Source organism: Gopherus flavomarginatus, chromosome 24 (assembly GCF_025201925.1).
Source record: "Gopherus flavomarginatus isolate rGopFla2 chromosome 24, rGopFla2.mat.asm, whole genome shotgun sequence".
Lineage (NCBI taxonomy): Eukaryota > Metazoa > Chordata > Testudines > Testudinidae > Gopherus > Gopherus flavomarginatus.
The window spans coordinates 10635841-10663600 of NC_066640.1; the positions used below are offsets into that span (position 1 = coordinate 10635841).

At 55.9% G+C, this 27760-nt stretch overlaps 1 protein-coding gene across 1 annotated transcript; it reads right to left on the reverse strand.

The window, feature by feature from the left end:
• Nucleotides 1–6687: 6687 nt before the first annotated feature.
• On the reverse strand, nucleotides 6688–27666 carry SHC2 (SHC adaptor protein 2). Its single transcript, XM_050934132.1, has 13 exons — nucleotides 27175–27666; nucleotides 21273–21343; nucleotides 19231–19291; nucleotides 18743–18862; nucleotides 17800–17853; nucleotides 16169–16220; nucleotides 15130–15256; nucleotides 14269–14449; nucleotides 13228–13294; nucleotides 12052–12192; nucleotides 9219–9520; nucleotides 8938–9073; nucleotides 6688–8142 (listed from the first exon to the last, which is right to left on the reverse strand). The coding sequence occupies exons 1-12, from the start codon at nucleotides 27664–27666 to the stop codon at nucleotides 8945–8947; spliced, it is 1797 nt and encodes a 598-aa protein (XP_050790089.1). The 3' UTR covers nucleotides 6688–8142; nucleotides 8938–8944.
• Between the last annotated feature and the right edge of the window lie 94 nt (nucleotides 27667–27760).

Consider the following 27760-nt stretch of genomic DNA (forward strand, 5'->3'; position numbering starts at 1 on the left):
CAGCTATGGTGACCAGACAGCAAGTGTGAAAAATCGGGACAGGGGGTGGGGGGTAATAGGAGCCTCTATAAGAAAAAGACCCAAAAATCGGGACTGTCCCTATAAAATTGGGACATCTGGTCACCCTAGCTCCAGCAGTGGCGTGTGGTTGTGGAGTGATTCTCAAAGAGGGTGACGCTGTTGGGTGGCTGGAGCCTGAATAGCGTTAGGAACAGCCCTGGAGAACCCGCAAGACTGAGAGTCTGTCTTACAACCGCTAACTCCATGGATTAGAAATGGGAAACCCGCAATACCCTCAGTTAGTATCAGAACCCTGAATACAGCCCTATTGTCATGTCTGGGGGTACTTACAAATCAAAGGGTGCCTGTTAATTATCCAACCAAGTAGCTGGAGTGCAGAAAACAGAATAGGAGAGTGAGTTGCTGGTAATTTGATTTTTACAGGTTCTTTTATTTAACTGGAAAATTCCCAGGTTTTACGAAGACAATTATTTGTTTTTTACTGATTTTTTTTTCCACCTCAACTTTGGATCACACAAGGACATGAAAACACTCAGGATGTTGAAATTAATCCAATCCGTTACATTGGGTAGACCAGCGGTTCTCAAACTATGGGTCGGGACCCCAAAGCGGGTCGCAACCCCATTTTAGTAGGATTGCCAGGGCTAGCTTAGACTTGCTAAGGCCCAGGGCCGAAGCTGAAACCCGAGCCCCACCACTTGGGGCCAAAGCCTGAGGGCTTCTGCTCTGGGTGGTGGGGCTTAGGTTACAGGCCCCCTGCCTGGGTCTGAAGGTGGGCTTCCATTTTTTCCACCCCTCCTCACACAGGGCAGTGGGTTTGGGGTTTGGCCTTCCATCCTAGGCTGCAGGGCTCAGGTGGGCTCAGGCTTCGGTCCCCACTTTGGACCGCTGGGGTCATGTAGTGATTTTTGTTGTCAGACGGGGGTTGCGGAGCCTGGGTAGCGGTTTGAAGTTTGAAAATCCCTGAGCTAGACTAATTGATTAGTAACTTAAATACATCTAAGTGTGAACGTTACTCTATTAAAGTAAGGCAGTGTAGTAGCAGATACACACACGCAAGCGTATGCATATGTGTACGTACCATCATGTGCAATTCATGAAATAAACCAAAGCCATAAACTGCTTGGATTTTCAGTACTCTGACTTTTCTCTATTTGCTGTTTTTTCTGTTCTCCCATCCTTCCGTATTAACCCCAGAAAACATAGCCATTATTTTTTTGCACTGATTCTCACCCATTTTTTAATATTTATAATAAGCCCAATAGTTTCCTGGGAAATGTTCAACAAAATAACAACTGACAATGAAGGGCCTGGCTTACTGGTAATTCCATTTGCCAGTTCCTAGCCCTCCCCAACAGTATGGGAGTCATGAACAGGCAGCATTCTGATACCACCTGCTGGTAGCCAGGCAGCAGTGATCCCATAAGCCTCCGCCAGATCACCCTCCCTCAGTTAGAACAACTTCAGACCTCCAGAAGAAGGTTAGCAAGAGAAATGTTATTAAGCAGCTCATGACACAGAGGGGAGGAGAGCAGGATGAAGAATGGGAGACTAGGACCAACAGATTTATCAGTAATTAACATTCCCTTGTCCCTCTTTTCCCATCCCACAACATCAGCTTCTTGGATAGACTGTGGATGTAGCTAGCAGTATCTGCTGATGGGCAGTGCTATGTTGCTGGCCACTAGCAGGGTCCTACAGCCAAAGGGGCAACGCAGAAAGGCCCTAGCAGACAATGTCATATGACTTGTAGTGTTGCCTGTCCATGGTTTAATTACGAATCATGCAATATTTGGTGCTTTTCTTAAAGCCTCAGCTCCTGGAGTCCTGGAATGAGGTGAGACTCTCAGGCATTTTCTTTTTTAAAGAAGACAATAGGCCTTGTTTTCAAGCTTTTCTTGGATGCTGCATAAACTACAACACTGGCAGACAAATTCAAAGGACCCCAAAGTTGCCATATTGAAATCTCATGATTTTTCAGCCAATCCCATGATGGGGGGGGAGCTCATGATTTCTGAACGTTTGGGGTTGATGATAGTAGGAGGGGGGTGATGACCATGTCACTATCACCTTACATACCTTGGGCATGAAGAGGTGACTTCTGTAGCAAGCGACAAGATCAGAAGAAGGCAACTGGCCTGCTCATCAGCTCTGCTAATGCAGTCAAAGACTCAGCTAGCCAGAGTGACTTTAGCAGTAGCTTTGCCCTTGTGGTATCCCTCAGAAAAGAGAGTTGCTTTGACTTTCTATGTTCTTGAGAAAGACAAAACTTGAGAACGTGCCTTGCTGCCGTCCCCCCAATGCAGCCTCTTGTCCTAGGAGGGATACCAGGTAACACTTCAGAGAGAGAGGAAGAATAATGGGTTAATTCAGATGGAATTTGGGATTCAAAGATTCAAAGATTGTTAGGTGCTCAGATACTACGGTGATGGGCACCAAGATATGCACCATAGATAGATGGTTGTGTTGCAGGGTAAATAGATGGATAACAAAACTGAAGAGGAAGCTGGGGGGGGAAGGGTTGGGAAACAGCACTCTGACCCAGCTAAGTGCTAATCAGCCTCTACCAACTCTCTGCTAAGTGTCACAGATGCAATGTTGTCAGCCCAAGTCTGCAGTCAGCTTAAGATAATAGCTCTGAGAGGTGTGAACTGCCCCAGTCATCTCAGTGGGGTGTTAACTCTGAAATGATTCTGTTTTACTATTAATGTTATTAACCACTTTACGGCTGATAATTTTAGCAAAATTATACAGCTAATGTGCTTTGCCCATCATCCCAGATGGACTCTCATGCTTCCCCAGCTGTCAAAAACCCCAACATCCCCCGTATCCAGCATCTATGGTCTCTAGCTTCACTCCTTCCCCCTCCCTCCACAAGTACTTCCACCATGCATCTATGGCCTGTCAGTACAAAAACCTCTGGCAGATCAAAAATGAAGATGTGCAGAGAGCATAAAATAAATTGAATTGAATAGCAAAGTACTCCCGAGGCTGCTGCCTCGATTGCATTATTCAGGTCCATGTTTAACTCCATAAAAGCCCCCATTTTTTTCATTGAATTAAGGCTGCCACAGGATTTCCTGTCTGTCTCATCAGGGGTGCTGCCGAATCCAGGGAAGCTGCTGAAGAATTTAGGTACATCTTTCCCTGAAAAATAGGGCTAAGTGATTCATAGATGGTGACAACCACTATGATCATCTAGTCTGACCTGCTGCGCAACACAAAGGTAGCTAGTTTCCCTATGGTGCCATCAGAGTTTTCTTAAGTTATTTCATCAGCTTGTAGGGCCTGATCCAGAACCTCCCTGGGGATCGGACCTTTAGTTCTTAAGGTACAGTGCTGGATCCTCATTGACAACATAGGTGCCCTCACATGGGAACTACAGGGGCTAGAAAAACAGAGCCAGTTCGTCCATTTCTGTAAAATAAAAAGCTGAGTCATAAATCCCCCAAATCCCTTTTCGGGACAAATAAAGAAATCTGCTTTATATCAAGCAGATCCTTAGTTCTCTGCTTCTCTGTCAGTTTCACAACAGAGCAGCAAAACCCTGGCAGGTGTGTGTCACGGTGTCATGGCCCAGGCTTCAAACACACAGGCCACGCAGCTTCAGTGATGGCTTCTGCAAAAAAAAAACAACATCAAACAGACCAGACTAGGATTGGACACTGGATTATTGAAATGCTACAAGTAAGAGGTTCTCTCTCCTGAGGTTTAAAGCCTGGCTTAGCAGAGCTGAGAGATGCGTCTAAGCAACCACACTTGATGGTGCTTCTTCATCTCCAACATATCCCACCAACCCTCTTCGTTACTCCTTCCCACGCTGACATGGGTTACACAGATGGAGGCAGAATAACCCTGGCAGAGGCAGGCTTATTGTTAAGCAATTAATCCCTTAAAAAAAAAAACCTCTCTGAATCATCGAATCACAGCATCCCTAGAAGTCGAAAGGTCTGTGCTGTGCAGACCCAGCGGTAATTGGTATAAGGCAGAGGCTTTCTTTCCAGCGGCGACAGAAGAAAGTGCATCTCTAGCAGCCTTTTCATGCCTCTGCTATAGAGGGACGATGCAATTATCTCTGCAGACGCATTACGATACTGCAAAAAATAGAACCTGCAATGGAAACGGCTCGTCCCCACTTGTTTTCAGCAATCAGTGGGCAATTACCTGTTCGTTACGGGGTTTTAGTTAGTTAGTTATTCATTGACCGGACGCCTGCCCAAAGGGTGTTTTATTGACTCAGCGTCCCCGTCCTGAGGGAGTCCTCTCCCCACACATGGTAAAACAAAGCGAGGGGTTTCTTCAGCAGCAGCTTGCGATTCTGAATTCAGGTAGCTCTTGTTGTTATTATATTTGTATTAAAGGGAGTATTATTAGCCACCTTTGGTCAATGAGGAAGAGGCACAGAGAGATAAGTGACAGGGCCAAGGCCTTAAAGGGGGTCAGTAGCAGAGCTGGGCACAGCACTCAGCAGTCCTTCACTACATCCATCCTTCCTCTCATCAGCTGATCGGCCTGGTCCTCCAAATGCTGCCTGCAGTTTGCAATGAACTAGACCCAGGAGACTGGGAGCCAGGTCGAAAGCTTTGAAAATCAGGGCCTAAAAGTTCATCTGGATGCAGCGAAAGATGAGGGAAGTGGAGGGAGGGGGATTCAGACGTACTCACGTTGCTTTGGAAGCATACCCCCAATTTTCCTGATCAACAGCCACCTGGCACTACCCGCTTGTAGAAGCGTTGGGCAGCGCAAGATCCACCCGGCCTTTTCTGCCTCTGTTCATTTGAGCTTTGCTCCTTTTGTAGGGTCATTCTGCTTAGAGAAGAGCCTCAAGGCGGGCACCCCTGCTGGGTTTTCATTCCCATTTGAATGGGAGTGTTCATTAACTTGTGATGAGTGGCATCTCCGAGTCTGCAAAAACAGCAGGTGGCAGCTCAGGTGCCAGGCGCGACACAATGAGAGGGAGAGAGACCCGGACTGGGAAGCACCTGGGTGGCAGATCTTGAACCCAGATCTCAGTAGTTCTCCCTTCTCGTTCCCCCCCAAGAAGGCAGTAGGAGTAAAAATAACGGAGCTATAACACGCTGGAGGAGGAAGAAAGTAATTGGACAACAGGGCTTAGTGGGGGAACATCCTGACTCCCCCACCAGCCAGGGACAGGGAAATGCCACCCTGGGGGAGGTGTGGGCACCCCCTGGAGAGGCTCCACCTTGATCCAAGTGCCCTCTGAGATCCACAGAATGGGCACAGTACAGGCAGCAGCAGTGCAATCTTCCCCTTCCGCCCATGGATCCCCCCCACTCCTAGGGCAAGAGGGTGGATTGCTGTCTCTGGCTCAACCAAGCTCTGGGTGCCAGATCGAGGCTGCCATGGAGTGCCAGTAGCAATGTGGGGCATGGGCAGGTGGACGCAGCTGTAATAATGGTGCTGCGTGTTCAGCAGCAGAAGCATCTCCCAAGGGGAGGAGTAGAAGCCACCTGAACTGAGTCATTTAAATCTAAACCAGATCTAGAGGCTGGATAATATATAGCAGGGACCAATCCTGCCTGCAAGCTCTGTGGTGCAGGAATTGTTCTAGTACAATGGGATCCCACTCCAGGCCCGGTGCTGCCACAATATAAACATTAACAAATGCACAGGACATGACCAAGCTCCCATGTCCCTGCCGATGGCCTGGAGCTAACTCCTCTCACCTTAGATCCAAACACTCTGACGTTGTCAATGGGGCTGCACGTCTGAGAATCTGATCCCAGGTAGGGGTGTGAAATCCAGAGTGCTTCCCCACTCTCTGTCCTAGGCTGAGCTCAAACTCTGGATCCAGCTGCAGATGTCACAGCTGAGCTCTCTCTAATGGGTCCGAGCCCCCTCCATAGGTCTAGGCACCCCCAGATCCAGTGAGAATCCAGAATCCAAACCTGGATTCCAAATCAGGGGGGCTCCCTCTTAATTTCAGTGATGCCCAGCGTGGATCACAGGATCAGGGAGGCGAGGACTAGGTGCTGGGCTCAATCTGCCAGAAGCCACTTCAGAAATCAGGTGCTTGGGAGCGTGTAGGGGAGGCGGGAGGGGAGCGGAATTCCAAGGGGCGTTACAAATGAAGTGTCTGCTTGGCTAGGTTGTCTGGAGGACCCAGCACGTAAAACCCGTGTATTGCATGTACCCCACGGTGCCTGATCTGCAGAGCATATCTGGGGCAGCTTGGCTGGTTAGTTCATGCTGTAGCTGCTCATGCCTTTAGTTCTGGAGGACCCCAGTTCAATCCCTGGTAGGGCTGCCTTGAGGGATGCGCCTCCCAACCGCCTGTTGGCAATGAGGCCAAGGACAGAATGGGCCATAGGGACCAACCACTTGGGAGCTTATGCTGCCATTAGGTAACTTCAGTGTCTGGACCAGGTGGAGGATCATGGGACAGTACCTGAAAGTTGCCCCACAGTGGCACAGGAGCCAGGAGTGACCAGTCATGGCCTGCTTTCACCTGAGCAGCTGTTTGCACCGAGCACCAGCTGTCCCACACCAGAGCGGAGACAGATGGCTCTGTTCATCTCTTCCCCCAGGTCACATGCTGCACCGGGGCCTGTCAAGCAGAGGCAAGATCACGCTCAGGCCATTTGATCATTTCCACATTTAATTAGAAACATATTCAAACCAGCGAACCCCTCGCTGCGTGTCAGATGCTCCCCCGAAGCCGGCGCGCTGGAGAGACAATTGCTGCGTAGCCTTTAAAAGGCTACAGCCGTTCAGTGGACATCTCACCGTGGGTCCCAGCTGATGGATGCTCAGTGCCGGGTAACCTGTAAAATCAGACCTGTGTGCCTGAGAAGAGCAAGACCCACCTTGCTGGAGAAGGTACCTTTCCATTCTGGGGTGGGACTGGAGGAGATAGGAGCTTCCAAAGAGTAGGGACCCCTGCTGGAAGAGGACTCTGGCATCTCCTGAGGTGATGCCACTTGGGAGCAGGTGGCCTAGGAGGAGCTGGTGCTTGGTGAGTCTCCAAAGCTTAGGCTCTGGGGAAGGTCCCATCTTCCACCATCCAAAGGAAGCAGGCACCTGGCTACCCCAGCCAGAGCGGAAGGGCAGTGCCATGACCCGGGCTAGGTACTAGGAGCCTGGCTGAGGCTCTGAAGCATGACAGAAGCCAAGTGGACACCAAGTCACCCCCTGGGTATCTGTGCAGAAGGAGAGATTCGTCCCAGCAATGGGACGGCCAAACCCTCATTTGTGTCGCTTTTGTCCTCTCTTCCAAAGTCCAAACCTCTGTCTTCTGGTCCTGATTCAATAAGCAGAGTGCTGATAAGGTCTGACATTGTTTCCCTAATGATGGGCCATCTCAGTCAGATAACGTAATTACAAGATTGTCCCCTCATGGCTGTAAAGTGGAGTCTAAGCAGCTGTTACCGTAATGGGTTGGCTTGGGAGGTTTTGTGAGATGGGGAAGAGGCTCCTATTCTCCTTGCAGATGGGAATGGGGCCTTGTGCTTCTGACACCTCCCGACACACCCAATTATACCTCCAAAGGGGGTTCCCTACCCCTCTGATGGTCTCTAGCAGCAACTAAACCTAACCGCTGAGCTGGATGCTATTTAGCACTCAGAAGGCCACACCAGCTTTAGCTAACTCCTCCCCGCAGCACCCCCTGCGAGGTAGGTAGGTAGGTAGGTCAGTATCATCCTCCCCATTTTACAGATGGGGAAACTGAGGCACAGAGCGGCGAAGCAACTTGCCCAAGGTCACCCAGCCAGTCAGCAGCAGAGGTGGAGGCAAAGAGCTCAGGAGTCCTGGCACCCAGCGCCGCACTTAGGCAGTAGACCACAGTCCGCGCCCAGGCGGGGATACAAGCAGCTCCCGAGCACAGCTCCCTGCTCACAATTCATTTGGTTTAATTAACTACTAGTCTAAGAAGTTGGGGGTAGGTTTGATCTGTTGTATGTGTGCTCCTGGTGGGATGTACACGGCAAAGAGCTGAGCTCCATTTGTGTCATCCGGGCTCCTTGGTAGGGATGGTGGGGAGAGCCGTGCTAACGTCCCAGTCGGAGTTTCATCGGCACGTGTAGAATAAATACATCACCTCCATCTCAGGCTAGGAGGAAGAGTGAAAAAGTCGGCGTGGGTTGTGGCAGCAGCCTGCAGCTAAGAGGGAAAGAGGAGATGTAGCAACAGTCTGTAAGAGAGAGAGAGAGAGACGGAAGATGGCACAGAGCTGGAGGAGAGAGAGGGGGGATGTGACAGCACTCCACTGGTGGAGGTGGGAGAGAGAACACGAATGGACAGGGGTCCACCGAAGAGACACGGGCGCAGGTGGCTGCCTGTAGGCGGGGGAACAGCAGCAGTAACCTGTAGGCGGGTGACAGCCATCCATGGGCAAGAGGGAAGGTGGCGTGAGTCCAGAGGAGGGGGAGAGAAGGAGGGAGCATGGCCACAAGTAGAGGAGAGAGGGAAAGAGGAAGCTGTTCGGGAGGGAAGGGAAAACGGTCCCCTGGGGAAAGAGAGAGGGTGACTGTGTCAGTAGGTGAAGGAAGAGGAGGAGCAGAGGGGACTGTGGATGCTGCTTAGGGAAGGTGGGGGGGGGGCTTTCTGTCTGTGGCATCCACTTGCTTTTTCACCTGGCCCCCCTTTCCTCCTTGGGCAGGCATTCGGGGTACAAAGCCAGGTCCTTGGGGGGCTCTGGGCCAGAGAAAAAGGAGATTCTATCAGGGATCACAGCGTCAGAGGCCCAGCATGCTCAGAGCGTGTCTCGCTCCCAGCGACCCTCGTTAGCCCAGCCCAAGAGGCAGTGGATACCGGGCCTGTCCCCACTGGGTCACCCCCACAGAGGAGAGAGGGGGTGGCTGATTCCCCACTGCTCTGACTGGGGCGAGGGCATGAGAAAATCAGGCCCCCTGGTTTCCTGCCTGCCCCCTGTAGGCCCCTGCCGGGGGGACGCACCCAGCCATCACTGCTTCCTCTTCACCACCTGCCTCAGGTGCAGCTCGCTCTCCGCTGCCACAATGGGCTGCTCGTTCTGCAGGTGGTAGTTGATCAGGTGGCTGATGCTCTCGAACAGGACGTCCTTGGTCCTCACCTGGAGCAACATAACAGGGAAGGGGGTGGGTGTTAGGCGGCAGCCGGTAGCGCCCACCCAGAGAGGAGGCTGGTGGGGCTAAGCGGGGTGGGGTGCCCATCAAGGACATTCGGGCTGAGTTTGGGGAGCCCAGCCCGGTCCTTACCACGCCCTCGGGATCCACCAGCAGTAGGTGCTTGGGCTGCCCGCTGTTCATGCCCGTCAGGACGTACTGCCCGGGGTTGGTGATGCTGTCCCTCACCAGGAAGTCCCCGTCCATCTGCAGTAGCTTCTCAGCGTCTCGCCGGCTCATCTTCCCGTGGTACCAAGGCTCCCGCTTCAGCTGCTCTTCCGTGGGGGCGATGGGAGCCTTCCGGGTAGGCGGGCTGGGCCACTGGTCCTCAAGGGGAGGGCTGGCCCCACCAGCCACCGTGGACTCGTGCAGCTTTAGGGCGTCTTCGAAGGGCCCTGCAAGAAGCCAGGAATATAAAGCAAGGAGGGGACAGGCCGTAGCAGCTACCCTAGCCGGGATCACATCACAGGGCCCCCAGTCCCCAGACCTACTGCCAGCTGGGTCTGGGAAGAATTCTCCCATTGCTGGACCTGAGGCCGGCTCTTTTAAAGGCCTTGAGCCAAAGCCCAAAGGCAACTCCCACTCTTCTGTTCTAGTGAGGTTCTTATACCGTGCCCGTCACCGCAGTCTCTGAGCACCTTCCGGTGGGGCACTGGGTGACACGGGTAACGTCTGCCACACATGCTGTGGTCTCTCCTCCTTTCTCCAAGGAGACGCATGCGCAATGGAATGGTTTGCTGGGCTTTCCTGGGACAGAGGAGTCGTCTCCCCTCCTTGTATCTGAGGAACTGGGCTCTGTAGCACGGCTAAACCCCTGGAAATCACCACCTCGGCCCAACCAAAGCGACGAGGTGAAATGCTGCAAAGGGACGAACAGCCCAGCGCAACAGGCCCCAGTTCAGCAGGGGTGTGAAGCCCAGGCCTGACTGTGGGTACGTCTACACTGCAAAAAAATACCAACCCAACCCGCAGCCACGAGTCTCAACAGTAACTGAGGCTCACAGGGCTCAAAATAGCCACGCAGACATTTGGGCTGCAGCTGAAACCCGGCGTGGGGGGTGGGCCTCAGAGCCCTGGCTTGAGCTGTGGCTACACCGTTATTTCTAGCCTCGTAGGGCGAGCCTGAATCAGCTGACACGGACTCAGAGACTCACTGCAGAGAGGGGCTGCCCTGCAGTGGAAGGACGGCCCAGTGCTTCTGTGTGAACCTAGCACTCTGGAAATCTAGGTTTGAAACCCTGCTTTCCCTCTGGGGTTCTCCATCTCTTGACTTCAGATCTCATTTGTAATGGGGGTTAATAGCCCTGCCCTGCCTCTGAGGGGGGTTAGGAGGCTAAAGCTGATGAGATGCTCAGACCCTCCAGAGATGAGGGCTCCAGGCAGGTGTGAAATAGCCAGCCAGTCATCCATTGGTGCATTACTGAAGATGGATGCTAGCGATACTGCCAAGCCCCTGTGAAAGGCAAATGGCTGGGTGTCTGTTCCTGTGTTTTCTGGGAATGCCAGCCAAGGGGGCACTGGCTAAACAAATCCACAGAAGCTTGCCCGCATCCAGCAGGGCACCAGGACGTGGCGGAGGGCAAGTTGTTTTTTGCATCTCACACTCAGCGCTGCCGCAGCCCAGGCCATTCAGTCCACAGCTGCTCAGCGGTGTCACCCTCAGAAAAGATGCAGAGCCCTTTGTCCTTCCTTAGCCGTCGCTTGGGGTGGGTGGGTTGGTTCGTGTCTTTCGGCTCCTGGCTGGAAACGGGAGCTGCTCACTGACAGAGTTGGAGCAACGAGTGCTGGCCAAGCCTCAGGGGCAGTGCAGGGTCTGTAGCTCCTTGGGACGATGTGAATTCTCAGCTAGATGCACTCAGGACTGGCTCCCACTTGGACCTCAAGTCTGCAGGCTGCTGCCTCTCCCTTCAGCATAGGGGCCGGGGGCCTTGCAGGGAAGGGGCAGGAGTCCTGGGGTCTATTTGCTCAATCGGCCTCCTCACCTGTGAAAGGGGGTCACGCAGGCATCCCTGCTCCTTACAGGGCTGTGGAGGGTAAATTCATTATGGTCTGTTGAGGGATCTGAGCTCAGGAGAGAGCAGGGTACAGTAACGAATCCCTGGCTCCCTAGGCTGTCGCTCTGCTGCATATTGAGGCCGCAAAGCTAAAACAGGAGTAGAACAGGGCTTCTGATTCAAAAGCACGGGCACCTACTACTGGAGTACCATTAGCAGTACAGAGTCTAGGACTCCTAGCTGAGCGACACAGACTACAGCCAGGAGAGGGCAGCATTGAACACAGGCCAGATGGCGACAGCACTGTTGACAGCAGAGCCATTTGGTGAAGGCCCCAGGCGTCGCTTTGACATTGCCAGGAGCTGGCCGGCCTAACTCTCTGACCCCACACCAGCTTGTGGGGCTGGATGACCCCGAGAAGCATTCATCTCTCCCAGGCTGGATGACCCCGGGGGTCTTCGCATGCTACCTTTTCACAAGGCAGCCAGGCTGGCGCTGCAGCTCCCCTCACGCAGAGAAGGGAAAGTTCATTGCAGAGCTGCGAGTGGAATCTCTCTGCCCCCCAGCAGGGAATCTGTGACGTGGGCTTCAGCCTGGTGCCTGTACGGGCCAAGCGCATGGCTGCTGCATGGATCACCTGACACCAGGAGACAAAACGCCCCTCCCGGTAAAGCCCATCCCCTCTCAAATGTAGATGAGACACAGAGACTGCTGGCGTATGCTCCTAGCAGACAGGTCTGGCTGCAGGGTGAACCTCGAGCTGTGAGCATGCAAGCTAAGCAAGCTCACGTCTGGCCACCTCCTGAGAACCTGATTCCTCTCCTACATCAGAGTGGGAGGAAAGCAGGGCCTGAGATCATGGCTTTCAGCAATCCTGACAGCTTCCTGCACCTTCCCCACACCCTTCATGCCAAGCAAGGCTGCTGTCTTACTCATGTCAAAGAGATCCTTGGGGGGGCTTGCCTCGTGCTCCCAGCCGTCCAGGCACTGCGTGTTGACGTACATGTGCTCCTCGTAGTCACGGCATCCGAGGGGCTGGCTGTCTGCCTGGAGGTAGCCGTCGCAGGACTGGCCTGGAAGACACAACCGTGCCCTGCAGTGAGTGCCAGCAGGCTCTGTGCAAAGGAACACAGGAGCCGGGCCTGCCACCCCAGGAGCCATGAACCGCCGGCTGAGGGAGGCTAGCCCCCAGCCCTGCCCCTTCTGCCTGAGGCCCCACCTCTGATTCCTTGACTGCCTGCTGGAGCCCAAAGCCCCCCCTCACTGCAGCCACCAGCCTCCACCCCGGCTAGCCCCCCGGAGCGCGGGGAAGGTGGGCAGCACAGCACTGGGGCCAGCACTGGGGGACTGGAGCCACACGCAGAGCGGAAAGTAGGAGAGGAGAGCTGGGCCTGGCTGTTTGGGGAGACACAGCCTCCTTCAGCTACGGTACCCACCGCCCATGCTAGGATCACTCCCTATGCTCTATCCTCTGGTGTCTTGTCCAGTTGTACCAATGGGGACCCCCTTCGCTTCCCTGGGGAGGTGAGTTCCACCTCACACACTCTCCCTGCTCGGAAGCTCTCCTTGCTCTATGCAGCCTGAACCTCCCTCTGCTCCTCCCTTTAGGATTGTCCTCTCCTTGGCCACGCACTCCTACACTGATCTCACCTTCCCCCGGGGCCTTTCACCTCCCTGTTTTTGGCCCTTTCACTCTGACTCGCTAGGGGAGGAGGAGGCGACCAGGCTTCCTACATCGTCTCTGATGGGAGCAGCTGCTGTACCATCCAGGGGAGACTCGGGGACAAGCTCATTGGTGACCAGAAACACCCCCATTCCCTGACAGTTCTCCCTGGAGTCCATGTGGTGATGGCACGGAAGGATCAGCTGACGTGCCAGGCCGTGTGACTCATGCCAAAGAATCAGGTTTGCAAAAGGGGCGTCGCACCAAGCAGCTGCTCCATGCATCGTTCTCAGCTAGTTTTCTCATAACTGGCCAGCGAGGGACAGTGATGCCCATCTCCGAGGATCCCACCACAGGCATTTGCGAGTCCTTGGGCCATGCATTCCAGTACCCGCAGGGACGCGAGTCCCTGGGTTAAATGACGCCTTCAAGCTGCAGCACGTACCGGGAGCGTCGCCGTCCCAGTGGGAGCCCAGGTGGCTGTTCTGGTCTCTTCTGGCAGGAAATCCAACCTGTGAAGCAGAAGAATCAGACCTCGGTCCATGCACCACACATGATGCAGGAGGTTTGTTTCCCCTCCACACGTGGGCATGTGATCTGGAGACCCAGGCAGTGGACAGGGAGATGCATTAGGTGGAGGTGTGAGGACAGCTGATACCCTAGCTTTGCTCGCTGCCTCCTCAGGGCCTTCATTCCTTGCTGGCAAATGGAGAACATTGCTAGGCCCAGAAACACAGCCTGGAGGTCACAGCTCATGGAAGTGTGCAGCAGGTCCCCCCACGGAGCCCCTGCAGTGGCAGTGCAGTCTCCAAGCACATGGGTTGGAGAGCCACAAATCCCTTCGTGCTAAACCCAGCTCTAGCCACACTTCCACGGCTTGCCGCGAGTCATTTCACCCCTGCACGCTTCAGCTCCCTCCTCTGTGTAACGCGGTGACACAGCCGAGGGGTTTAGTGGCTGCCCATGCAGGGGCCGTGGGATTGGTGCGCCTCCGTCCCTCCTGTTCTTTGCCTGTTGCACACCATTATTTAGTCTCCTGGCGGCTGCAGCACGTTCATCTGGGGGTTTGCGGCCTGTGATGTGCAGAAGATTGAATGGTCTCTTCTGGCCTTAAATGCAATGAACCGATGACTCAATGGCTGGAGCGTTTGGTAAAATCCCACGCGCCCCAGAGGCTGTGACAGACTTTACTGCTGGACAACGGAACCCTCAAGCCCCAGAGGATCTCCCTGTATGGGGCTCTCCCTGATGGACCAACCTCCATCCCTGACCCCAGAGAAGCTCCAGGCCTGGCCCCGCACCAGGCACTCACTGCATGAGTCCTCCATGGGGACAAGAACCAGGTTTGGTTTCCAGCTGTCAGCATCAGGGGAAAAGGCTCAATTCAACACAGGAGGCTGTGGGTGCAGCCGTGGGGTGGGGAGGTTGTAGGGCTGGGGGGAATTGGGGCAGATGTACAGCCAAGCGTGCTGACTGCAGGATTCACCTGGCTGAAGTGACCGGCGCAGGAGGGCTGGGAGGGCACGTGGCCCAGCAACGTCGTGTGCCTGAGCCGAGAGTCGATGAGTCCCCCTAGAGGAGGCTCCTTCCCTGGGATGCTGTTGTAATAATCGTGTTCAGCCGTCTCCTCTTCATCGCCCCACGCGGATTCCTCAGTCCCCATTACCCTGTGCAACAGAGGATACAGGATTTAGAGAATCCAGAACCACGGTGACTCTACTCAGAGCTCTGGCGTCCCGGGACCTAGCACCCCAGGCCATTGGAGCATCCAGACCCAGAGCATCCCCAGACCTAGCACCCAGGGCATCAAGAGCTGGGCCATCTCATGATTGAGCACACAGGGCATGGTAGCACCTAGCACTGAGAGCATCCTGGACATAGCACCCATAGCTGCAACAGAATCCACAGCCAGGGCACCTCAGCCCCCGGAGCCACAGTCGTATGGAGAATGCTGCAGGGCCCTGTATCTTGTGATGCAGAGACTCGTAACACCTCAATGCACCAAGCAGAGGACGGTCCCATTCTTCCACCAACAGCCCTGCTGGGGGCTTGAAGCATCTCAGGTCCTGCTCAGGTGCTGACTGCCAAGCAGTTCCGTGAAGGCTTGGCAGTGTGAACGTCACCTTGTCCCCAAGTCTGGAGAGCACCTGGTGGGGGCAGTAGGAAGTGGCTGGGATGCCAGCGTAAGGGACAGATGAACATGGGGGTAGAAGGCTGCAAGGCCTCATTCACCTGGACAAGCTTTGGGAATATGCCTGGGAATTGCTGTCCAGGATACGGCAAGAAGGTGCAGGGCCAGGGCGACCCCAGCAGCACCAAGAGGCCCCGTGTCTCTCCCCGCCCCTACCTGTCCGGTGGCACCACCACCTTGGGGGGGCTGTGCAGATACTGCTTGAAGCGCAGCTCGAAGGCCTGTCCCACCGTGTTGATGATGCTCTGAGCCAGCCCGTCACAGCACTCCAGGATGTGGCAGGCTGCCCGGCAGGGGGAGAGACACAGACACATCAGGCGGGGCATCCGGACTGTGTACAAGGCCCCCGGGTGACATATGGCAGTGCTTGCAGAATGGGAGCCTGGCCTCCCCAGGGCCTTGTCCCAGCCAGGAGCCAGCCGGGTGGAGCGGAAGATGGAAGGCCTTTCAGGCTGGGGTTCAGGGTCACAGAACCAGAGTGGGTCCAGAGCTGAGGTTCATTTTTTCTGAACATGGTGGAATCTGGTCTAGCAAATCCAGCTTGGACCCAGTTCAGCTTTTCACCCACCGGGCGCCGCCACCACCCTCCTCATCCTCTTCAGTGGCAGAACGGAGCGAATCGGACAATCCGACCCCATCTTACATTTTATTAGCTCCCACAACCATGGATCTCTCCTAGAACATCTGTAAGCTGCTCTGCCCCTTCCCTTCCTGCCATGGGGGTAACAGGCCCCTTTAAGGTGAAATGGGGCCAGTCTTGCCTGAGCCATAATCAACTTCCCCCTAGCCTAAGGAGGTGGGACTAATAGGGTCAGGTGTTTGCATGGCGAACGCCGAGGCCTCATCAAAAGGCTTGAGAGAGAAAGGGGTGGGGAAGCAAGCCGTGGCCCAGCCAGCAGGAGAACCTCATGGAGGGATTCTCGGAAGCAGGGTTGTCCCTGGGAGAAGCTGTGGCAGATCCAGGGGAAAAGAGCCTCCAGAGTGGAAGTATCCCTGCTAGGCCACATGCTGGCATGGGGAGGTGCTCCGGCGGTGAGTTCCCCTGTTACAATAAATGCACAAGAGGTGGGTGGCGGGGGGAGAACCCTTCTCCATACTTCTGGCCAGTATGGGTCTTCTGTTTAGCCTTGATCCTGCCTTGCTTACCCCCTCTCTTTGTTACCCCCCTGTGTCCTCTCACCTCTGCCCTGCTCACCTCTTTGGTTAATGGGATCCTTTGCCACATAGGCCACGTAGTCTGTCATGTCCTGGAGAGAAAGGGAGAGTCAGGGAAGGAAGGGGTTTGTGGCTATCGTTCCTGGGATCTGGCCTGTGGGCTAAGAGTAGAGGGACTTGAGGCAGAGCTATGAACCTGGGTATAAAGGGGCATGAGCCACGGTCCCCGGGCTGGCAGATCCCCCTTCCCCGGGTAACGTGGGTGTAGGTCCCTGGTCTGATATACTCCCTCCTTGGCTGGTGAGGGCTTGGGAGCGCCGCAGAGACAGCGAGGGTTACCCGGTGCTGGGACTCCCTCCCCCCACATTGCCCCAGGGCAATCTGCCCTCTGTCGTGCCTAGCAGGCAGCCTGTGCTGTAACAAACCAGCTCCCTGGGGCTGACTGAGGGAGGATTGCCCTCTAGTGGCTGCAGCCCAAAGAGGAGATAAAGGACATACTACCCCTGGCAGCTGCAGGAGCTCATGTAGGGGGTGGCTGGGCTTTGGGGGTGAAAGAAGCAGGGTTCCAGGCCCCAATCCTTGAGAGTGTGTGTGTGTATGTGGGGGGGTGCGGAATGCAAATTGCCTGTTGCCTGCAGGGATGGACTCTTATTACAGGGTCAGGCTCTGTGAAGGGAGTTTGTTCTGGCAGACAAGTGCACTTGGGACATGGGGGCCAGGAAGCGGCTTGTGTCCCTCTGCAGCGCTCCCCCTCTGGTCAGTCCAGGCATGGCAGGTCACTGCTTCGTGCACAGGGGTAGATGCTCCTCTGTGGGAGAGCCTTGGATGAACCAACCGGTCAGAGAGGCGTTTCTCTGACTATCTCTTGCCTTTCCCTGCTGCTTTGCTCTCTCCTCAGAGCTTAGGAGCTGTTGCAAGACCCAGGTGGAGAGGGAGAGAGGCCAGGCAGGACCCCTGAGCTCTTGGGATGGAAACAAGTTGAGGGGGAGGGGAGTTGCCTTCTTCCCCCCCCCAGACTAGAGTTACCACCTTTGAAATGCAGAAAAGTGGCAACCTCCCACTCACAAAGCAGGCCTGCCACAACCCCAACCACAAAGCGATTCCGCAGCGTGTGCACACACGCCCGCCCCCTTCAACAGCCACTTCTAGTATCTAGAGAGAAGACACCCACTATAGACAAGATTGATAAACATGGCAGGTCTCCTCACCGTGCCTCAAACCCTCTCTCGCACACCTGTGTGGGGTGTGTGTGTGTTGGTGAGCGGACGGCTGCTGTATTTGCAACACCTTTGCTCTGTTGTTGCTTAAACCATGGAAGTGGGAACACGGCAGCATCTTTTGCTGGACTTTTAACATGAGCTGTCCCAGCGTTGTGTGAGAACATTTCAAAGTTTCAGACCCACAACCCCCCCCACACACACACACAACCTTCCCGCACCCCGCTGTCAGTGCCCAGGACTGAGGCTGCAGCAGGTAGAAGCTGGTCCACTGGCAGTGTGATTGTTGCTGCCCGTTGATCATGGCCAGAGGCCAAAGAAACTGAGGCAGAGGGGAGAAAAGAGAGGGATGGAAAGGGGGTGATATGGAGGGGGGAGGAGGAGATGCAGAAGGGAGAGGGGCCGCGGGGAGCTAGTGACTCCTCTATCTCTGCATGCCGAGGGTGGCCCTTACCGTGTCGCCCCCCGAGGCGAAGGAGATGGACTGCATGTGGTGGTTGGCAATGATCTGCAGGGGACAGAGGCAGGCATTAAAGATCTTCACGAATCACTCAGCGCAGCGGCTCCATAGAGCGGTGGGAGGGTGGGGATCGACCCGCCGAAAGTCAATGCTCTGGGAACAGTCCTGGCTTTCCTCTGCTGCTGGGGTGGGAGCTAGGCCGGCTGTATCCACCCCACCTGGCCTAGGGTGTGTAGGCTGCGGCTTGTCGAATGGACACACCTGCCTCCTGCTGGCGAGCATGGTTGGTTCAGAAATGCCAGCTTCCCCTCCCTGCTCGGATTGCACCCAGGAATTCCCCTGCTCCCAGATTGTTGCCACCCTGTGTAGCCTGACCGGCTTGCTTGACTGTTTAAAGGGGACAAAACGACATGGGAGGGATTGCAAGAGCAAAGGATGGCCTAGTGGTTGGAGCAGCGGACTGGCAGCTGGGCCCACCTGAGTTCTAATCTCTGCCATGACCCTAGTTCCCCATCCTGTGTAACCCTGAGTTGTTCGATCCTTGTGCTCAGAAGATAAGCAAGGGTGCTGCTCACCTGCCCTCTAAAGCTAGATATGCTGATCCCCAAATTGGGTGGGGCCCCGATCCAGGGGCTGGGCTCACCCCTGTAAAGGGACAGGTGATGGGGTGCCTCTCTGTCACCCAAGAGTGGATCCTTTGCATTTGGGGGAATGATGCTGGATTTACAGCAGTGAAGCTGAGAGCAGAATTTAGCCCCGGGCCCCAGAAGCCGTGGCACAACTTAGAGCAGTCACAAGGCTGCTCTAACCTGTGCTAGGGGCTGCATGAGTCCCCACAACCACTGGATAGGAGAGGTGCAAGCGACCTCTCCTCTGTCCCTGGTCCTAGATCTCCATGCCCCAAGGGAGCGGGCGGAGCACTTGGGTGGGCACTAACCTGCCGGGTGGTGGGGATCATGAGGTTGAGCCCGTCGATGGAGATGTTGACAGTGATGCTCATGCCAGCAAAGTGCAGGTTGTTCTTGCCCAGGATGGAGAAAAGGGCTTTGTTGGGTGCCTGGGGAAGGAGAAAAGGGCTGGCAGGTCATTGCCTCATCTGGGGTAACGCTGGGTGCTGCGCTCAGCTAACCAGACAGGGCGAGGGGGGGACAGTGCAGGAAGCTTCTGCAACTCTGCTGAGCTGAACCAGCCCAGGCACAGTCAGTGAAGTGTCCAGCTTCCTGTCTGCAGACAACCACTCTGCACAGGTCAACAGTGCTGGGAAGGGGCTCCCAGCGGAGAGTGCGCCGAAGATCCTGGGGGAGAGATCCCAGAACCTGAACCTGCCTTAATAACCCTTAGCCACGTCTGCTCAGGGTCTGCAAAGCTAAGTCAGCATCATCAGCCCTGTTTTACAGATGGGGAAACTGAGGCACAATTACCCACCTTCTTCTTCCAGGCCCCTTTGACCCCAGGCACCGCCTCATACAGTCTGTTGATGGCTTCCCTGCAAGCAAAGAATCAAGCAGGCTGGGGTTAATCCTCGAGCCCCCATGGCAAGACTGGGTCAGTGGGATCTAACCTCACCCCCCACCTCCCCTGCTAAAATGCTGCCTCCTGGGGGCTGCACCAGGGACCCTTGCAATGACAGCCGGGGCAGGGGCAGCTAGTCCACATCCTCTGGCTGGGAAAGAGTAGGGGAGGGCAGGATTGTTGTGGGGACTCTGCACTGACATCCAGCAGCCCTTTCTCTCTGGCTCTCTCCATGCTACGGCTTTAATAATTAAACACCAGGTACTTGTTGCTCAGGCTCCTCCCTCTGAGTGTCCATCGGCCAGTGCTCCCCTCCCCAGTGTCCCAGGGCCAGTGACCGGCTCGAGGAGGAAGAGGTAGCGTGGGATCAAGGTGGTGTATTTGTGCCACTGGGGCCACCGTCCCAATGGGGCACTGTCCAGCCCGGCAAGGCATGGGCATAAAGCCATGTGACAACCATCCGTCCACGCCCCTGCCCTGTGCACCCACCTGCAGCTGCTGCACTAGACGGCCTGGTTGCCAAGGGGAGAAGCCTTGGGCTCAGCAGTGCATTGCTTGGCATTGAGCAGCCCACCGGCCACGGCCCAGAGCTGGGGGGACTTCCCAAGGCATCCTTTGTCAGCGAGCTGAGTGAGAGCCTCCCAAACCGGAGCCCAGCTCAGCCTCATTGTTTGGGTGCCTGCAGCGTTTGTCCTGCTTGCTGGTCCCCCGGCCCTGGGGTAGGGTAAATATGGCGCTCGGCCGACATGCAGAAGCTACACGGAGCCGGCGGGGCCCTGAGTCCCAGCGAGAAGCTCGGCCTGCTCCCCAAGCCCATAGAATCCACGTGCCCGAGAGAGATGGCTCCCAAGGACCTGGTCCCCATCCCCAGAACTTGGACGGGGGTTGCACAACTCTGACTCCATGCATTTCCCCCTGCACCTTCGCCTTCCTCCTGCTTGCTTCTCCCTGCTCCCCGGCGCGTGCTACTTCTGCTCCCACATCGCTGCGGGGACAGGACCATCAATAAGCCACGGCTGGCAATCTGCTCTGGAGGCTCCTTCCCCCTCCCCTGCCTCCTATCGATCCGCCTGTGGCCGCCCTACACTGCATCAGCAGGCAGGAGACTCTGCAGTTCTACCCACAGCCCCAGCTTCTCTTGCTACCTGTCTGGTTTGCAGACAGCTGCTGCAGCAGAACCTGCCTCCCACATACCTTCCCTGAGTGCTCCGGGCTGGTGCCTTTATTTGGAAGGTACATGGGGATTTCTCAGCCGGGGTGTCTGGGGGAGCTGAGGGGCGGGGAAGGGGAGCCAGCCCTGAAGACTGGAGACCTGCCATCTCCCCCAGACCAGGACAACAGTGTCAGCTTACATGCCCTCCCCTCCATGCCGTCTGGCACCCATAGCCCACCCCTGCCCTGTGTTCACCCTGAGCCATTCGGTCCTTGACCTCTGTGCTGAGACTCCCCATCAGGGGACCCCACAGTGTGGAAGGGTCATGCCCCCCTGTCCGGATCTGTGAGCATCACAGCACACTAGTGAGCTGCCTGGTTTGAGAGTGGCTGTACATCGCCTGCTTCTAAACACGGACCAGCTGGAGGGCAGAGACAGCCAAGTCAGACGGGGGGGGGGTGCCCTTAAGGCCCCTGCTGTGTGCTATGGCACGGTGTGGGCACCAGGGCTCAGACTGGCTGTACCTTAGGGCCCATGTTGTGTGCCATGGCATGGTGTGGGCACAAGGGGTTAGACGGGGTTCCTTAGGGCCCACGCTGTGTGCTATGGGGTGGTGTGGGTGCCAGCGGTCAGATAGGCCGTTGGCTGGACTGCAAGCTCTGTGCTTGCCCTGAGGTGGCAGGTGTAGACGAACCCATCCCACAGGCTTTCTCAGCCTTGAATCTCTGGAAAGCTGGTGCATTCATCTGGAAATGAAGGAGAACCCCAGAAAGTCCAGGGCAGGGAGCCCGGAGGTGCTTACCTGGTAACCTGCGTCCGGGTGTTAAAGTCAAGAGATCTCATGGAGCGCAGCACTTCAATGCAGCCCATGTACTGGAAGAGAAAGGGGTTGAAATCAGCCAGGCTGCAGTGCCCTGCTCAGATTACAGGGGAATGGGAGCTAGCTCACCCCGAGCAGCTTATGGAATTCACAAACTCCTCTCTCTTCTCGGAGCCCTGGGGGCCTGCGGCTCAGCACGGGTCACTAGTGGGAAGGGAGGTGAGAGGGTTGTTGGCGTAGCGAGTTCAGGCTCTCTGCATCCCTTCACCTAACTGCACCGAGTCAGCAGGGGGCAGCGCAGTGACACTCCCAGGGGTGAGGAATGGAGCAGTGGCCCAGGAGTGCCCCATAAGGCTAAGGGTACGTCTACACTGCAGCAAAGGACCCACGGCACTGGGTCGGGCAGTGTAGATATACCCTTGGGTCGGGCTTGGGCTGGAGCCTGGGCTCTGGAATCCAGCGAGGGGTGCAGAGAGAGAGCATCTCCGAGGCTTTGTATCTCTGAGCACATTTCATGTACAAACTCCCAGCCTTTACTTAGCTAAGGTGCACATCAGAACTCTCTGGGGAGGCTAGAAAAGCAGCCCCTGGGCTGACCATAGCCCGGTACCTGCCGGTGGGTTGCAGCTGGGGCCAGCCTAGAAGGAAGGAGGTGGGATGCTGAGCCTGGCTGCTGCCAAGGTCTCTCTGTTTTGTGCTTTCCTGAACGTTGTCTATAGGACTCTGTTACCCTGGGCAGGGCTGACCTGTCTAGTGACGTGGCTGGGAGGGGCAGGTCGTCATACCGGCGGCTGGAGTAGGGTGAAGAGTGCAGGGGGGGCGGCAGGTAAGCTGAGCCAGAGCGTATGAGGGGCAACGCTACGCTGTGAGGCTGGTCTGGTGCGCTGCTAATCCTGCCCCGCCTCAGCAGGCCGAGCTCATAACTCACTCTCCTGATCAACCGGGCCCCTCGACTGGTTTGAGGATGTCAGTGCCAGGGAGAAGGGGGCCAGGCTGACAGCTCTGCAGCCTTCTGTCTGCACCGAGCAGGGACAGAGCAGACAGCATCCAGGCAAACTGCCCACGCACCACCCACTTGGCAGGCCTCAGCCCCGAGCTGGAAGGGAGCCTGTCTCTAAGAGCAAACTCCGTCTCTGTTGTTGTCAGGCCTTGGCTTCTCCACTGAAGTGACTAGCAAGGGAGCCAATTAGTGCCAGTTGCCATGGGGCTTTGTGCAGCATAGACACCTGCCCTCTGGGCACCGGACTGATACCCACAAAATCTCTCTCTCACCAGCTGCTAAACAGCCACCATGTAGCCATGATTTCCAGCTCTGCCTGTCTGCATGGGGGCCAACCCCCTAGCTGGGAACGTCACTCTGCCCCCTCCCAGCTCCCACCACTCGGCAGTGGCGCATTAGCTGCCTTTCCAGCAGGCACTGCCGGTGAGGTCAGTTTAATGGGCTTGGCAGGACTCCAGGAGAAAATGCTTGAGGCAAAATGTATGGCCGCTGATTAGGGCCATGGCAAGCTTAGGGCCAGAAAGAAATTCACTCAGATCATCCCGCCAGGTGCTCACCTCCTGCAGCGCTTGCCTGCTTGTCCCTTGCTAGTGGTGATTAAAATGTACATCCTCTGCCATGTGGGCGACGGAGGAACTGAGTCTAAGGGGTTCTGAGCAACCCCAGCGCTCCTGGGTCTCAGGATCAGGACCTTTATTCTGGCCTCTCTCTGATGGGTGGACACCTGGGGCCAGAGCCTCAGCTGGCGTAAACTAGGAGAGCTGCCTTGACCTGTACTGATTTGCCCCTTAGAGCGGCGGGGTGGGGGGGGGGGAGGGAGGTCTTTACCAGCTCTAGTTACTTTCATTTCAAAGCCAAGCAGCAGCTTGCTCCCCATCAATGTCCTGCCTTATGGGGAGGACGGAGAAGCGGGGAGACAGGACAGTGCCCTACTGATGGTTCTACCTTCTGCTGTGCCACTACTCTGCAGGAGTGGGACCGATGCAGGAAGATACACCAATGTTTTTGTGCTGGCGATAATGGGACTTTGCCCTTGGATGGCCCCCTCCAGCACAGGATACCGCCCCGCCCCCCCCAAAGCCTTTTCAAATAAGTCTCAGTCTCCCAAGGTCCCTGCAAACAAGTGTCTTTATTCCCATTTTGTAGAAGGAGGAAGCCGAGGCAATGAGACAGTGTCATAAGTGACTTGCCCTCGGTTGCCAGGCAAGGCAGTGGCAGAGCTAGGTCTGCCAGCTGAATTATGGGCTGGGGGGAGGTGTTCCAGCCTATTGTTCAGGAGTCAGGAGCGATTATCATAATAATCCCTTCTGGCACTAAATTCTGTGACTCTCCTGACTCCAAGGCCGGTGCTTTACCCACTGGACCATGCCCTCTTCTTCCCACCCCTGAGCTTTGACTCCTGCCCTGTGCTCTCCCCCACTGGCATTCCAGCTGTTGCAGAGACTCATGGTATCCCCTTTCGACTTCTTTGCTCCCTGTTCTACGCTGCAGTCTAGTGGCTAAATTCCACCCCAGCGATGGCTGCATTTCAGTGGTGGGCAAAGAGAGCTGTACAGCAAGTGCTTTGGGATCCTTTGGTAAGGAAAGGCACTGTTATCAATGCATCTCTTTTCTCTCTCTGTCCCATGCCCCCCTCTCTGCCTTCTGCCAACCTCCTCCTGTAGAAACTGCCCGCACTGAAGGAGTTAACCTCTGCACATTTCCCTTTAAATCAGTTAGCTCTCCACCACTGTCCCACACATCAAACATCTGATGATCTATGATGGGGCAGAGCAAGGAGAGAGACAGAGGCTAACCGGAGACATGCTGCCCTGCTCCTCCATCTCGCCTGCAGTTGTAAATTACCACAAGTTAATTGAGAATAAGACAAGGAGCCAAATGCCATCAGCAAATTCAATTACAAGTGTCTCCCCCTTCCAGTCCCAAAAGTACCAACCTGGGGGCTCAGAGCGCTGTAGTTGAGACTGACCTCTGTAGCACCTGGCACCCCCAGAATCTCAGGGGGCTTCCACAAATGAACCCTCACAACTCCTTTGGGAAGTAGGTATTTGTGATTACTATCCCCATTTTGCAGATGGAGAAACTGAGGCACAGGAGATGTGATTTTTTTTTTCCAACATCAGGCAGCAAATCAGTGGCAGAGATCTGAATGGAACCCGAGAGTCCCAGCTCCAAATCTGGTGCTGCAGCTACTAGACCCCACTCCCCTCCCAAAACAGGCTAGAACCCAGGAGTCCTGCCTCCCATCTTCATGCTCTAACCCCTGGATCATCTGGAGAGGTGGGCCACATTAAACCCACTCCACAAAATCACCCCCTGGGCTAGGGGTGTGTGGCGGGGGGGGGGGTAACCCTGGAGATAAGCCTAAACCAAAGCCCAAGATCCGAACTTCACAGCTGGCCCTATTTCTATGGTGGGCCCAGATTCATTCCCTGTGAAGCCTGGGGGATTTGAACTCAGATCCCAGTCTCAGTGCTGGAGCAGAGGCCCCCATTGTGAAGAAGTTTGTTAAACTGCCCCCTCCCTTGTCTCTTGCTATCCAGCTACCTCTGGGGTAAGGGTAGAGACTGCACTGGTGGGGCCAGGCCAGCTGTAGGGCCGGAGGCACTGGGAAACAGGAGGGTCTTCTGAACCTTCCCACTCCTGTTTAGGACACTCATCTGCCACAAGGCCTTTCCAGGAAGACCCCTCCAGTGCCGTGGCAGCAGACTTTCCCCAGCTGGAGACCTGCCTTTCCAGCCCCTGGCTTTCTGGTGTATCGATGCGTCTACGTGGTCTGCCTATTCCAGCCCCAATCCTGCACACTTAGCTGTGTGGACGGACCAGAGATCAGGACCTTGGGCCCAGGTTCTCAGAGGTATTTCCACACCTAACTCCCATGGGGGTTGTCTGCACTGCAGCTGGGTGCAAGCCTCCCAGCGCGGGTGGACAGATGCACACGAGTTCTGCTTGAGAAAGCGTGCTCAAAATAGCAGGGTGGAAGTTGTGGCTCAGGAGGAGACTGGGGCTGGCCACAGGAGCTCAGTGCAGGGGGAAGCTGAAGAGCCCGAGCTGCCTAAATACCTTTGAGAGTCTGGCCCTGGGTTTGTAAACCCCTGGGTCGAGGAGCGTGAGCCTGCTTCGAAGCTGCGTCTTGCTGTGGGAGCCAGCTGTGGCCCCGGGAGGCCTTTAGGGAATAGACACTCTGAGTGAAGGGCTCCTGGCAAGCAAGGCTGGATGGAGAGGGAATGGGGGCCCACCAGAATGTGCCACGGACACCTCAAACCCTGCTGGGGAGACTGGCTCATGCTTTTCAGGGAGTGGGGAGGCAAATCTCTCTCCTTTCTCAGCTAACCCCTAGGGCCTGATTCTGCCCGACCTGGTGTCAGCAGTTAGACCTGTGCAAAGCAGCGGGGAGTCCTGGCCACCACCTCAGCCAGTACCGCTGGGCCCAAGGGGGCCTCCTTTGGCCTGCAGGCTGATAGGTTTCCTCTGGTGGCTCTCAGAGCCTAGGAGCAATGAAATCAGTGGAGTTGTGTTGGGTCCAGACCACAGCAGCAGGCCCAGCGGCGTTTGCATGGGAGATGAAGACTAGGACACCCCCACCCCAGCCCCCACAGCAAAACCATTTCCACGGTCAGGCGTAGTTCCCAGTTTTAAGAATGGGAGGTGTGTGTGTGTCTTGCTGGTGTGTCTGCCCCACAGTGGCTTCCTGCGGGGGGATGGGGTTGTGAGTATGTTAGAGTGCAGGGTGCGCCAGGCCCAACCGAGCCCTTTGGAAACCAGCCCATCATCATAGTAACTGACCCCCTCCCTATCTTTGATGCATTTATCCTCACAACCCCCTGTGAGGCGGGGCATGGCTATTATCCCCAATGTATAGACAGAGAAACTGAAGCAAGGCTCAACTAAGTGACTCACCCAAGGAGTCTATAGCAGAGCAGGGAATTTAACTCAATCTTCCCAAGTCCTAGCCTAGCACCCTAACCACAGGGCCCTCCTTCCTCGGCCCAGCTGTACACACAGCTGGGCCGAGGGGATGCTTAGGGGAATGCTGTGGTCCCAGCTGATACTTAGGGGATTCTTAAGGAGTGGCTTAAGCAGGGCTGAGTCTGCCCTCACTGACACTGGCACAAGTCAGGAGTAACTCCACTGAAGTCTATGATAGTGGCGTCAAACAGGGTGAAGGAGAGCCGTAGGAGGCCGTGGGTCTTTGGTGATGGTCTTAGGGTTGACACACTGGGCTGGGAGTCATGAGAGCTGGATTCTGCTCCTTCCTTCAACACAGAGTCATTGTGTGACCAGCCCTGCTTTGTTCCTCAGTTTCCCCATTTCTGGCATAGGGGAGGAGTAACAATACCCCCTGCCACTCCAGGGCTCAGTTCATCAAGAAGTGGCCGGAGATCCTTGCCCAGTGAAGGACAAGCTTTCAGTGCTGTTGGCAGCTGAGTATGGGTCTCATGCTGGCTAAGCAGCAGTGCACTCATTTTAAACCATGTGTAATCACCCGGGCAAGGCCAGGCTGCCTCAAAGGGCCCAAGTCGTAATTACGTCCCAGCTACCGTGGTGTCATGGTGACGGCCTTTGACGATGCCACACCAACCCCTGCCAGGGCAGGGTGACGGCTCGGCTTTGAGGCCTTGAACAGAGGGAACTGGAATGAGGAAGCCTTGAAAACTCTGGGGAACTGGGGGGGAGAATCATCCCAAACTTCCCTCTACCCATGGCTGGGGGCACCTTTCCCCTTCCCAGCCCCTAATGACAGAGGAGCCCAGGGATCTGAGTGCCGAGGCAGCGGACTCCTGATTCAATCCCAGCTGTAGAGATGCAGTCAGCATAGGAGTTCGTTAAGCCCTGGACAGTGGTGGGCACCGAGGGGAGGTGGAGCCAGAGAAACGGGCTTACCCTGACGATGTAGGAGACACCTGGTCCCAGGACCCGTTCGTCCGGATGGAGCCAGCCCTGCGCCGGTTTATTGATGAAGCTACCTTTCCGGTTCCATTCCTCTCCGGCCAGTTTGACCCCCTCGACCCGAGCAGCCTTTCTCCCTCCCCCTCCTCGGAACCGGTTCATCACCTGCAGAGAACAAGGAGAGTGGCAGACAGGCTCACAGGCGCTCAGGACAGCAGCCAGGCCGGAGGAGGAACCTTCTGCCTCTCCAGGGCCCCCGGGTTTAGCCGGGGATGACAGGTCCTTGCTGGCGCTGGAAGGGCTGCGGCTCAGGAAGCCGGAGGCGCTGGAGAACTTCCACTGGGGAATCTTGGGGATCAGCATGCAGAAGGTGGTCACGGCCTCCTGCTCCTCCGGCAAGCAGGCTTCGCCCAGCGTGGGGCATGGGTGGGCCAGGGAGGCAGGCGGCGAGGGGGCCGGGGTGGCTGCCGCGACCTTGCTGCTCATGGCTGGGTCCTCCGAGGGCGTCACTGAGCCATTGCGAAAGCGACCATACTTGGGCTCCGTTAGCATGCCCTGCCGCTGCGTGTCTGGCTAAGTG

Coding starts and splice junctions, on each gene's coding strand:
- SHC2 (XM_050934132.1), bottom strand. CDS start 27,666: ATGAGCAGCAAGGTCGCGGCAGCCACCCCGGCCCCCTCGCCGCCTGCC. Junction 14,450..15,129: donor GTGGTGGTGCCACCGGACAG/GTAGGGGCGGGG, acceptor TCTGTTGCACAG/GGTAATGGGGACTGAGGAAT. Junction 12,193..13,227: donor CTGGGACGGCGACGCTCCCG/GTACGTGCTGCA, acceptor TGTGTCTTCCAG/GCCAGTCCTGCGACGGCTAC.